Source organism: Rhea americana, unplaced genomic scaffold, assembly GCF_003343005.1.
Source record: "Rhea americana isolate MKP2758 unplaced genomic scaffold, rheAme1 scaffold_655, whole genome shotgun sequence".
NCBI lineage: Eukaryota > Metazoa > Chordata > Aves > Rheiformes > Rheidae > Rhea > Rhea americana.
The window spans coordinates 5,484-17,344 of NW_028186818.1; the positions used below are offsets into that span (position 1 = coordinate 5,484).

General features: G+C 68.2%; 2 protein-coding genes across 2 annotated transcripts; one reads left to right on the top strand and one right to left on the bottom strand.

The window, feature by feature from the left end:
* Positions 1 to 442: 442 nt before the first annotated feature.
* Positions 443 to 2,709, top strand: MIEN1 (migration and invasion enhancer 1; the record flags this gene model as incomplete). The annotated part of the gene is made up of 3 exons (XM_085320754.1): positions 443 to 548; positions 1,042 to 1,118; positions 1,597 to 2,709. Coding segments are annotated over 3 exons (267 nt in total), but the record flags the coding sequence as incomplete, so codon positions are not given.
* A 338-nt stretch (positions 2,710 to 3,047) lies between these two features.
* Positions 3,048 to 11,504, bottom strand: ERBB2 (erb-b2 receptor tyrosine kinase 2). Its single transcript, XM_085320747.1, has 26 exons — positions 11,327 to 11,504; positions 11,025 to 11,211; positions 10,337 to 10,474; positions 10,109 to 10,177; positions 9,538 to 9,650; positions 9,282 to 9,423; positions 9,082 to 9,198; positions 8,692 to 8,818; positions 8,523 to 8,596; positions 8,325 to 8,415; positions 8,046 to 8,245; positions 7,766 to 7,898; positions 7,548 to 7,638; positions 7,288 to 7,448; positions 7,160 to 7,207; positions 6,825 to 6,963; positions 6,583 to 6,705; positions 6,405 to 6,503; positions 6,134 to 6,319; positions 5,885 to 6,040; positions 5,672 to 5,747; positions 5,430 to 5,576; positions 5,212 to 5,309; positions 4,955 to 5,125; positions 4,363 to 4,633; positions 3,048 to 4,274 (listed from the first exon to the last, which is right to left on the bottom strand). Exons 1-26 carry the CDS (start codon positions 11,459 to 11,461, stop codon positions 3,919 to 3,921), a joined length of 3,648 nt encoding a protein of 1,215 aa, XP_085176873.1. The 5' UTR covers positions 11,462 to 11,504; the 3' UTR covers positions 3,048 to 3,918.
* Positions 11,505 to 11,861: the final 357 nt, after the last annotated feature.

Sequence of the window (11,861 nt, forward strand, 5' to 3'; positions counted from 1 at the left end):
GTGCCGTGCCGTGCCGTGCGCCCTGTCGGGGCCCGCGGCCACCTTCCCCCGGGGCTGGCGCCGGCGGCGGGGCAGGCCGGGGCGGAGAGGGGCCTTTCGGGGCAGGAACCGGGGGAGCTGGGCGGGGACGGGGCCTGCAGGCGACCGCAGGGCTTTTCGGGGGGCTGGAGGGTGCAGGGGAGGCGGCGGGGAGCCGGTAGCCGGGCTGGAGGGGGACGGGTGGGGGAGCGCAGAGGGACTTKGGGGAGGGGCTGAGGAGGTGGAGGCATTTGGGGAGGGGACACAGGGATGTGCGGGGAACCGGCAGTGCTGGGGGGCCACGTTGGTTGAGGGGGCTGGAAGGAGAGTGTTGGGTCTGGGGGTGTCAGGGTGAGGGGTGCTATCTCACCCCTTGGCCCCCCAGTGACCTGTCTGCCCCTGTTCCTGACCTGCTTCTCCCCCYGCATCCAGCGAGCCCTGTGGGTTCGAGGCAACGTACCAGGAGCTGGCGAGCGCGGTGAAGGAGGAGTATCCCGACATTGAGATCGAGTCCAGGCTCGGGGGCACAGGTGAGGCCCGGGCCCGGCCCTGTTGCAGCATGGGGAAACTCAGCGCCGTTCCTCAGGAACGTGCAGGGAGGGTGGAGGGGCTGAGCGGGTTTAAAGCTCACGGTGTGGATGAGTCTGTGATTTTGGGCTGTGCATCGAGGCTCCTGGGGCAGTTTGTGCATTGCTTGTGTGACAGCTGCACGTCACAAGGGCTGTCCCAGCCCCTCACCGGCGTCTTTGCGGACGCAGAGGCTTTTAGAGTCTGCCAAGAGCAGGGCAGAAGCCTCCAGAAGCCTCCRCATCTCTTCTGGCCGTGCTCCGAGTGCCTGCTGGCCCAGTCGTGCCACACAGGCTACGTTCGGGCAGCTCTGGAGATGACCCGGACCCAGCCGCCGTGTTTCCGCCTCTCCGGCGCTCGTTGCCGCGACAGGAATGATTGCGGGGCTGGTTTGGGATTTAACAGCATGGCACGGGCAGCAGCAGGGTTTACGGCTTGGCTTTGCATRTTTTTAAGGTGCCTTCGAGATTGAAATTAATGGGCAGCTGGTCTTCTCCAAGCTGGAGAATGGAGGCTTTCCCTACGAGAAAGACGTAAGTACCGGGGCCCAGCCAGGTCCTTGTGTCAGCCGGGTTCGACAGGCCCTAGAGGGAGGCTTGTTTTGGCAGCCAGGTCTCCTGTGGCCATTTTTTTTCCCCGTTGAGGCTTCTYAGTGTCTCTGTTTCATCGCCCACGAGTTCTGCAGAGCTTGGGGGGTGGGGAAGCGTCGTGCTCCTGCCACGCTTCGGTCCCACCTGCCTTCCCCRGGCAGCAGCCGCCCTCAGCGCGAGCCTGGCCTGCCGCTCGCGCGGGGGAAGCGGGGCAGGTTCTGGGGGCTCCGCTCCTCTCCTTAAAGCCTGGCTGTCAGTGCCGTGGCTGATGGGGCGTCGCTGTGCTTCGGGCCCGTGGCGCTGTCTCGCCCTCGCCCTTGTTACGTGTGAGCGCTGCAGAGCGGCGCGGCGCCCCGCACGGCGCCGGTCTGCGACGCGGCCCGCGCTGGTGGGCGCGACCCCTTCGCCTCTGTCTCCTCAGCTGATCGAAGCGATTCGCAGAGCGAGGAATGGGGAACCGCTCGAGAAAATCACCAACAGCCGCCCGCCGTGCGTCATCCTGTAGCCCTGGCCGCGTCCCTGTGCTGAGCTGGGACCTCCCAGTGCCTGCCGGCTCCCCCGGGCCCCCCCACGTTTCGCTCCTCTCCGCCTCCCTTAGCTCCCTGCGTGGCTGGGGACGTCGTCGGGGAACGCGGGCACGTGGGGAGCCCCCCGGGAAGGCCGCTGCCTGGGGGGGCCGGGCCAGCCCTGCCGTGGCAGCCGTCGCCTCAGGCGGCAGCTCTTGCTGACCGCGGTGGTTACAGCCGCGTGGCTGTAGCCAGGCGCAGCACCGGGGTGGCGCGTCCCCATCCGTCCTGGCCCGCTGAAGGGTGTAACCGTGGTACCGCTTAGCTTCCCCCGAGGCGGGGAGAGCGCTTCCCTGCCTGCCTTTGCCATTCCCTTTCCTCTCTCCGGGCTCGGGCTCCTTAGAGGGCCCAGCGGGGCAGGGCGGGCGCAGYGAAGGGTTTTCCTCCCGTAACTGCTGGAGTCTTGAGGGAGTTCAACAAACCCTCGCGTGCCCCCTGTGCCGTGGGGCCCGTGAACGCTCTGCACAGCCCTCGGGAGCCAAGTGTGGTGTACGCAGGGGACTTTGCAGATTCAGACCTTCCAGGAGATTAATGCAGAGGAAAACCACTTACTTTCTGTAAACTTTGGCATGATTCGTTAATGATTAAAGTCCCTCCTGTCACTGTTTAAACTGGTGCAAAGGCAGTGGGGACTGGCTGCCCCGTCTGGGCCTGGGAACCCCTGCTTGGCTCTGTCCCCAGAGCCGAGAGGTTTATTTACCAGCCGTACACTTCCCCCTCCTCCCCTTTCTCAGGCGCTCGCACTCAGCTCTTGCTCTCCGCCTGTTGTGACCCTGCCCTTTGCCACGGGGCAGCCAAGCCCGGGGGGAGTGTGGCTGTGCCAGGGGAGTGCCAGCGTGGGGGGGCTGGCGGTGCCGCTCCCCTGGCGCGGAGCCCGCGTGCCAAGCTGAGGGTGGGGCACCCTATTTATTCTATACTGTGTATAAACCCAGTGACCTGGTGCTGAATAAAGGACAGAGGAAAACATGGCCCTCCTTCGGCTGTGTCCCTCGGGGCGGGGGGGGGGGGGGGGGGGGGGGGGGGGGGGGGGGGGGGGGGCGGGTGCAAGCAGGGTTACATCAGGCCCTGTCTCCCAGGTGCCCTGCACTGGGCCAGCAGCTGGGCGGGTTTAAGACTCTTACTTTACCACCAGGTAAGTGGGTCCTGCCCTCTCTTACCTCCCTGGGTGGGAGCTGAGCCCAGTGGGGCCAGGGCGAAGGGAAGCTCTGGTCCCTGGGAAACGGGAACGGCTCCCCAGTCCCGTGTCAGCTGCCGATGGGAAAGGGCAGACGCCGGAGAATGGGGGGAACCAGGCAGACAAGCGAAGTAGAAAAACAATGTACAATTATCAAATATACACCTAGGTGTGATACAGTCGGCTTCAAAATAATCCAGCAGGTGTCTGGGCCAASGCAGAGGCCTGGCGGCTGTGTCACCCTGGTCTCAGTGCAAGTCTGTGTGTCCCGGCCTGGCCCGGGCTCCGGGGTGGGGAGGGTGATGTGAGCAAGGTTCCCGGCACGGRTCCAACTGGGACAGGTCTGGAGATGTGAGCAGTAATGAAGTCTTTGGGGTGCTGCTGGGGCAGGGGGATGTGTGCTGTTAGCTAGATAGGGAGCCCAAAGGGGCTGGGGAGGGAAGCAGCAGGTGTAGAAAACAGCAATAAATAGCACAGCGGCGAGGAGGTGTGTGTGTACCCAGCCAGCTCCTGCTGGGTCGCTGCTCCCCGGCTGCTGGTGCTGTGAGCACTGGCTCCCGTCGGCAGAGGCAGCTCCGGAGCCCCGGCGGAGGGCTGCTCAGCTGTGTCCTGGGACGTTGCTGCCTCTGGCTTCCCTTGTCCTTCTCCGGGACACGCGCGCTGCACAGGTGTGAAGGGTCCTGGGCCCTGTGGGCTTGAAGCTCTTCAGCGCTTGCAGGCGGCAAGGGAAGGCTGTGCTGGAGCGGGGCTGGCCCCGGTCCTGGCTGCGGGGCAGAGCGCCCTGTGCTGCTCCCCCTCACAGCCTGAGCTCCATCCCCCGGCTCACGGGGGGCGTTCGGCCCCGCAGGCGCTGCCGCGCTCCGTCCCGCAGGTCCTGGGCTCTGCCAGCCCCGCCGCGTTGGCGCGGGCGCCGCCCAGCCCAGCCCAGCCCTGTGTTCGTGGGCCGCTGCACACCATCCCTCCCCGAGCTGCCTCAGTGAAGGGGGGTCGCCGTGGCCCGGCCCTACACGGCCGCGTCCGTGGGCCGTGTGACGGCGTCGGCGAGGCCGAGGTACTCGGGGTTCTCGGCTGTGGGCGTCACGTCGGCGCTGGCCTCGGCACCGCCGGCCTTGGAGGGGTCCTGGTTCCAGTAGTAGGGGTTGTCGAAGGCCTGGCTGAAGGGGCCGGGGCCGGGCAGGCAGGGGGGCGCCAGGTACTCGGGGTTCTCCACGGCGTGGCCAAAGGGCCCCCCGAAGGGGTGCTTTGGTTCCTTGATGAGCCCGTTCTTGCCTTGGTGGCCCTTGGGCTTATCTGGTGGGGACGGTGGTGCACAGGGGTGCCGGGGAGGAGACCGGGGCTCCCCAGCCTGGTTCACGTACTCTGTGGGCACGAGGGGAGCGTCAGGGGCTGGTCCAACRTGCGCAGCCCCCGGAGGAGCCCTCAGCCGCCCCCTCCCACCCCTTCCTACCTGGCATGGCAGCGCAGGGGGACAGGGGGGCAAAGCCATCGTTTTCCAGGCCCTCGTTCTCGTCGCTCGGCAGCCCCGTGGGATCCTCGCTGTATCGCTGCGGCGTGCTGGGCTCCCGCGCTGGCGGGCTCTGCAAGGCTGCCTTGGCTGCGGCTTCCCCCTCCAGCGCCTCCGGAGCGGGGCTCTCCGGCCCCTCCGCCACGCTCTGGGGTGGGAAGGGGAAGGCGGCCAAGTCCTCGCTCTCTGCGTCCGCCGGGCTCTCTGCGGTGCTCTGGGTGCGGGACAGGGTACAGGAGTCAGGCACGGCGCCAGGGCCAGGGCCGTTTCCACCCAGGCCGCGGTGCTGACGCTGGAGGTCTGGGGTCTGCAGGCGGGCTGGGCCCTCTGGGCAGCGTGAGAGACTTTGCGCCCAGTGTTCCCCCAGCACAGACATGGCTGCAGCCTTGCCTGGCCCTGGCTCGTGCCCTTGTGCACCAGAGGTGCCCTGGCACCGTTGGCACCAGGTTACCCAAACCCTCTGTCAGGAACAAGGGCTCRAGACAGCCCATCCCCGTGCCAGCACCCGGCCCCTGCCCAGCAAGGGAGCACGTACGCGGGTAGAGGAGATGCGGCTGCGGTAGGTGGTGGAGGTCTCGGCGCTGAAGAAGCCTTGGTGAGGGACCAGGTACTCCTCAGCATCCACCAAGTCGTCCATGTCCTCCTCCTCGAGCAGGGCTCGGTAGAAGGTGCTATCAATGGAGCTGGGCAGCCCGATCATGTCGTTCTGGGGGCGAGGGGAGCAGTCAGTGCCCGTGTCCTGCCCCGAGGAGCCGGTGAGGGGCAGGCCCCCCACCCTGAGGACCCGCGTACCTGGATGACCACGAAGCGCTGGGGGTCCCGGGCCATGCGGGAGAACTCGGTGACCAGCTCGCGAAACTTGGGCCGGCACTCGGAGTCGATCATCCAGCCTAGGGCAGAAGCGGGTGCCGTGAGGGCTGGTGCCCCCACGCACCGGCCCCTCCCTGCTGGGATGAATGTCCCCGTGGCGCCTCGTCCYGGGGCCCTGGCCGCATCCCCCCGCCCCGTACATTTCACCATGATCATGTAGACGTCGATGGTGCAGATGGGCGGCTGCGGCAGCCTCTCGCCCTTCTCCAGCAGGTCGGGGATCTCCCGGGCAGGGATCCCGTCGTACGGCTTCGCCCCAAACGTCATCAGCTCCCACACGGTGACGCCTGCCGGGGGGGGAAGCTGGGGGTGAGCGATGCCTTTGGCCCCCCAGCGTGCTGCCCTCGGCACCATGCCCGGGGCTGGGGCCAGCTCGACGTACCGTAGCTCCAGACGTCGCTCTGGTGCGTGAACCGCCGGCGGAGGATGGACTCCAGCGCCATCCACTTGATGGGGACCTGGGTGGACAGAGACAGGTGAGCGGGCGTGCGGGGTCTGGCCATCCCCAGGGGACGCAGCTCCAGGGGAGATGCGGTCCCTGGTCCCCACCACTTTGCCCCCCAGGGCATGGTCCCCGCATCCCCCGGCCCCCCACCTTGCCGCCGTCGGCGTGGTACTCAGTCTCGTCGATGTCGAGCAGCCGGGCCAGCCCGAAGTCGGTGATTTTGACGTGGTTGGGGCTCTTGACAAGGACGTTGCGAGCAGCCAGGTCCCGGTGCACCAGCCGCACCTCCTCCAGGTAGCTCATCCCCTGGGGGGCAACAGGCATCAGGCTGGCCCAGGCCCCTGGTGCCCACGCCGTATCCCCCGCCCCCACCAGGTCCCTCTGGATCCCCCGTCCTACCTTGGCGATCTGCACACACCAGTTGAGCAGGTCCTGGGAGCCGATGCGGTCCTTGTTCTCCCGCACGTAGTCCAGGAGGCAGCCGTAGGGCATCAGCTGCGTCACCAGCTGCACCGTGGAGGTGAGGCAGATGCCCAGCAGCCGGGACACGTAGGGGCTGCCCACCCCCGCCATCACATAGGCCTCCTGCAAGCGGCAAGGGAGACTGGGCTGGGTGGGGAGCTGCGAGGACAGCGCTGGCCGCCGCTGCCCACCCGCCTGCACCACTCACGTCCAGGATCTCTTTGTTGGCTTTGGGTGACGTGTTCTCCCGCAACACCTTGATGGCCACGGGGATCTTCACGCTCTCCCCATCAGGGATCCAGATGCCCTGGAGGGGGGGAGCTGGTAAGGGAGTGCAGAGCAGGGATGAAGATGGGGATGGACAGGCGGTGCCACCTGCCCCTCACCTTGTAGACGGTGCCGAAGGCACCGGAGCCCAAAACCTTCACTTTCTTGAGCTCCGTCTCTTTGAGGATCCGCATCTGGGCCTGGTTAGGCAGGGCCCCGCTGGGTGTCAGTGGCTCCACCAGCTGTGGGGCACAGATGGGTGAGGGGTGCTGCTGCTGGGCTCCCCCCAGCGCCCAGCTCCGGCCGTCCCAGGGTCAGGCCACGCTGCGAGAGCTGCGGGCTCCGGCTCTGCGCGCCCCACCTCCGTCTCCTGCAGCAGCCGCCGCATGGTGTGCTTCCTCTCCTGCTGCCGCCGGCGCTTGACGCAGACGACAGTGATGAGCAGGAGGACGACAACCAGCAGGGCCCCCACCACGCCAGCAATGATGGACGTCACCTGGCTGCAGGACAGCAGGTGACAGGGGGACAGCGGCTACGGGGGCAGCCTGGCCTGCCCTATCCCCTGGCACCAGGATGGTGCCTGGGGACACGATGCTGTTTGTGCTATTGCCCCGTCTGGGGCAGGCTCCTGGCTGGAGGAGCCCCCTAGCACCCAAGATGTGTGGGACGTGGGGTTCAGGGCAGGTGGGCACGTACCTTGGCTTCTGGTCCATAGGGCAGCCATCCTCATCCCGGATCGTGCACCTAGGGACACAGAGAGCCCCCCTGAGCAGCTGCCCGTGCCTCCCTGCTCGTGCCTGGCGTTTGGCCGGCCCTGCACTCACGAATGCGTGCAGTTGGTGGGGCAGAACTGGCAGACGCCGTCTTCGTCTGGGTACTTCCAGATGGGCACGAAGGAGGCATCGGCCTTCACCCCGCTCGGGCACTTGCGCACGCAGTTCTGGGCGTCCTTGTAGTGGGCGCAGGCCACGCACTGGTCCGCCTCCTGCGCAGAGGGACGGTGAGGGACGCTGGCGTGCACAGAGGGGCCACGGCCGCCCCTCCCTGCACAGGGGACGCCCCCAGCCCGTGCCCATGTCCTCACTGATCCGAAGCAGGTCTCGGTGCCGTTCTGGGGCTGGCACTCAGGGTGGCAGGGGAGGCACCGCGTCCCATTGGCGTGTTCCCGGACAGCTCTGTGCGGAGACAGGAGTGTGCACCGTTCTGCACGAGGAACGAGTCCTTCAGCCCCTCCAGCTGCAACGGGGAGGTGGAAGGGGGCCTGCCCTTCTCCCCGCCGGCCAGGCTGAGCCCCGTACTCACCCATCCAGGAGGTTGCAGGAGGCGACGCACTCCTGGCCGCGCATGAACCGCTCGCAGGAGACGCACTGGGTTGGGCCAGGGCCCCAGCAGTGCCCGTTGGCACAGAGCTGGAAGCAAACCAGCCCCTCGCTCTCTGGAGGGGGGCACTGTTACTGCCCGGGGCCATGGGGCTGCTGGCTCTCCCTCCTCTGGTGCTGGGTGCCGAGGTTGGGGGCCAGCGGCGCAGAGGGGTTGCAGGGCAGCGTGCGGGGCCGCAGTGGAGGGAGGACAGCCCCCTTACCGCACTGCTCTGGGGGTTTGTTGTGGGTCTGGAAGAGGCGCTGGCGGGGGTTGCGGAAGATGCTATCCCAGGGAACCTTCTGGAGGAAGCAGAGCTGGGGGTTGTGGTGGACGAGCACCATCCCGCTGCTGATCTCCTGCAGGGAGCGGAGCCCCAGCGCCGTCACGGCCAGGTCCTGCAGCGTCAGCGAGTAGGCCCCACTGCGAGACACGGGCCGGGTGAGCGGGCACGGCCACGCTCGCTCACTCCCCGGGCCCGCGCGGCCCTGCGCCCACTCACTTGTGCAGCACGCGGCCCCGGATGATGCGCAGGTTTTGGAAGACGCGCAGGTCYGGCAGGCTCGGAGGCCAGGCCGCGATGTACAGGAAACCTGTGAGGAGCAGAGCGGTGTCACAGCACGGTGGGGCGCCCCTGAGCCTGCCCAGGGCGTCCCCCCCTGTGCCGGGCGGCCCCTGTCCTCAGTGCTGTCACTCTCACCTGTCAGCTCCTCCAGGCTCTCGAAGGTCCAGAGCAGCTTGGGGTCCAAGGGCGCCGTGTTGGTACTGGGATCGCTGGCGGAGATGGGATGGAGGTTGGAGGGGGGCAGGTCCTGGTGTGGGTCCCGGCAGACCCCGCAGGGAGACGCGGCGGGGTGCGGGGTGCTTACCCAGCGAAGGTCTCGGGCAGGAAGGCCAGGCTGCCGAAGATCTTGGTGCAGCCAGCGAAGTGCTGGATGTTGGAGGCGTTCACGGCCCGGACGCCCTTGAGGAAATCCACGCCCAGCCCGTAGCACACTGGGGGCAGAGCAGGGCTGGGTGGGGGACGGGACACCCAGGGTGGGGGACACCCTGCAGGGACCCTCCCAATGCTGAATCCCTGCTCCTTCTGGAGAGCGCAACCCTTGGCACTACAGGGACACAGGGGACCTTYCCAGCAGTTCTGGGCCCCCCAGGGATTCCCCGGACCTCTCAGGGAGCCTAGAGCCCCCCAGGTTAATGCAGGCAGACCCCTGGGGCTGTCCCCTGAGCCGTGCCCAGGCGCCCCGCAGGCTGTTTACCTTCCGGGCAGGGCTTGCTGCACTTCTCGCACTTCTGCACGTTGTTGACGCTCACCTCCTGGCTGTTCTGGGGGCACACGAGGGTGCAGGAGCCCACCTCCGTCGCCAGGTAGTTATCTAGGGCAAGGCGGGAGGGCTTGGCGGTCAGGGCTGGGGGCCGGCGCAGCCACGCTCGGCGCCCGGCGCGGCGCAGGACTCACAGGGGCACTGGCTCACGCAGCTGGCGCCGAAGGTGTAGCGCCCGTCGCGGTTGGGCACCGACTCGAAGGTGTCCGAGTTGTAGATGACAAGGGGGGGACAGTGCAGCTCGCAGATCCCGCTCCGGTTGAAGTTCAGGCAAGCCTGGGGCATGAGGGGCTACAGTGAGACCTTTTACCCCAGAGACCTCTAATAACCCCCAGCCTGCTCCCCAGGAGCCCCCTGCCAGCCCCGCGCCCCCCCGGCCCCGGTGCCCACCAGGCAGTCGGAGTGCTTGGGGCCGGTGCAGCCTGCGGCACATTGCTCGTGGCAGCAGTCCGTCGGCTTCGTGCCCTTGCAGCGGGGGCACCCGTGGCAGATGCTGTTGGTCACTAGGGGGGAGAAGAAGGACACGGTGGGGACAGGGACCCCCTTGGGCTTCCCCTCGTGAGAGGAGGGACGTTGGGGGCCCTCCACCCTTTGCCAGGAGTTGAGGCCATAGGACTGGATCCTCCACCCCAGCCTCACCCTAGGTGCTGGTCTGCCAGACCCACCCCGGCCCAGGGATTCCCCCGCCCCGCCATGTTGGAGCTGGGGGGCACAGGGACCTGGGGGGGAAGGGGGGTCCTGGGCTCAGGGATCAGTGGGGAGCCCTGAAAGCTTTGGGGGGTAAATGGGGCATTCATGGGGCAGGGAATTCAGGGGTCTCTGTGGCAGGGATTTGTGGAAGCAGGTGGGGATCCCCAAGGCAGAGGTTTTAGGGATGCACAGGGCAGGGATTCGGTTCAGCTGAGGGGCAGGGATTTTGGGGGTTCCCGCAGCCAGGGCTGGCTCCAGGCGCCATACTCACGTGTCTGGCAGTCCTGCGGCCCATCGCCCCAGCAGTGCCCCTCCGTGCACAGCTCCCGGCAGTCAGGACCTGGCCGAGGCGGGGGAACATGAGCGGCCTCCGCATCCTGCCCCAGGCACCCCGTGGGAACAGCACCCCGGCGATGCCGCAGCTCCCAGCAGGTAGGACCCCTGCCCGCCCCATTCCCCCAGGACGTCCCCCCCCCTCCCGGCCCGGCGTGGGGCTCACAGCTGCGGCTGCGGGTGCTCTCCACGTGGGTCTCGCCACGGAGCTCGTTGTGCCGGTGCAGGATGTCGGCCCAGAGGATGGTCTCCTGGAAGCAGAGCTGGGGGTTCCTCTCGATGCGCACCCCACCCTTCAGGATCTCTGTGCRGGCACCGCCACCGGCGTGAGCACCCGGCCCCAGCGCCCGCCCCGCAGGGGCAGCCAGCCCTGCGGGGACACCCAGCCCTGGGCAGGGACCAGCGGGGTACTGACAGCGCCGTGGGGACACCCGGGGACCATCAGCTTCATGGGGAGACCCAGCCCAGGCGACCCAGAGGGGACACCTATCCCCGTGGGGAAACCCAGCCCTACAGGGACACCCAGCCCGGGACAGGGATCAGCAAGGACCAGTGGGGACGAGCATCTTTGTGGGGACACTCACTGTTCCGGGCAGGGACCACCGGGCGGCTGGCAGCCCCATGGGGAAACCCATCCCTGGGCAGGGGCCAACGGGGATACCCAGCCCCAGGTGGGGACCCGCAGCTCCAYGGGGACACTCAATCCTGGACAAGGGACCAGAGGGGGCTGGTAGCCCCATGGGGACACCCAGTCTCAGGCAGAGATGCCCAGCCCGAACATTCAGCCCCAAGCAGGGACCAGCACCCCCCGGCACCCYCAAGCACCCAGGCCCGGTGAGGCACCCAGCACCCACCTGTGAGGTGCCTCATGCCGAGCTGGCGGAGCCCCGGMGCGCCCGCGGGGCCGGCGTTGCCCAGCACGGCCAGGGCGTAGCGCTCCTCGAAGAGCTGCGTGCCCCGGATGATGCGCAGGCTCTGCAGCTCCAGGCGGCTCACCTGGTTCTCGGCGATGAGCACGTAACCCTGCACCTCCTTGATGTCCTGGGGACGGAGGGGCGGCGCGTGAGGGCCTCCGGCGTGGCGCCCGGGGGGTCCCYGGCCGTGCCACCGCCTCGGGGCGTCCCCGGCCACCTCGGGGTGTCCCCAGCCAGCTCACCTTGAGGAAGGTGGTGTCAGCATCGGGGGCCAGGTAGGTGAGCTCCAGGTTGCCCTGCACCACGCGGCAGCCCTGGTAGAGGTGCCGCAGGGTCTCGTAGTGGCTCTCGGGGCTGGAGGGACGCAGCAGCTTCATGTCGGTGCCGGTGCACACTGCGGGGACAGAGCGGGACGTCAGCGCGGCGCTGGCACTGCTGGCGGGGGGACACCCCGAGCAGCCCCGCGGGAAGCCGAGCCCGGAGCGCCGGCCTCCGCAGGAAATGCCGCGGAGGCCGCCACCGCCGAGAACCTCCGGAGCTGCTTCCAACAGCTTCCTATGGGCTTCCGGCGGGGCCGCTCGCACGGCGGCGTGGGGCAGGCGGGCCGTCCGTCGCGCCTCCGGCCCCTTCGCGCGTCCCCGGGGGCCGCGTGGGGCGGCCCGGCCCGGCCCCAGGGCGAGCCCGGGGCCACAGCACCCTGGGGCGGCCCCCTGGCACCACCCTGGGGCTGGGCCAGCCTGGGAAACCGGCCCGGGAAGGTGGGGACGGCGAGGCGGG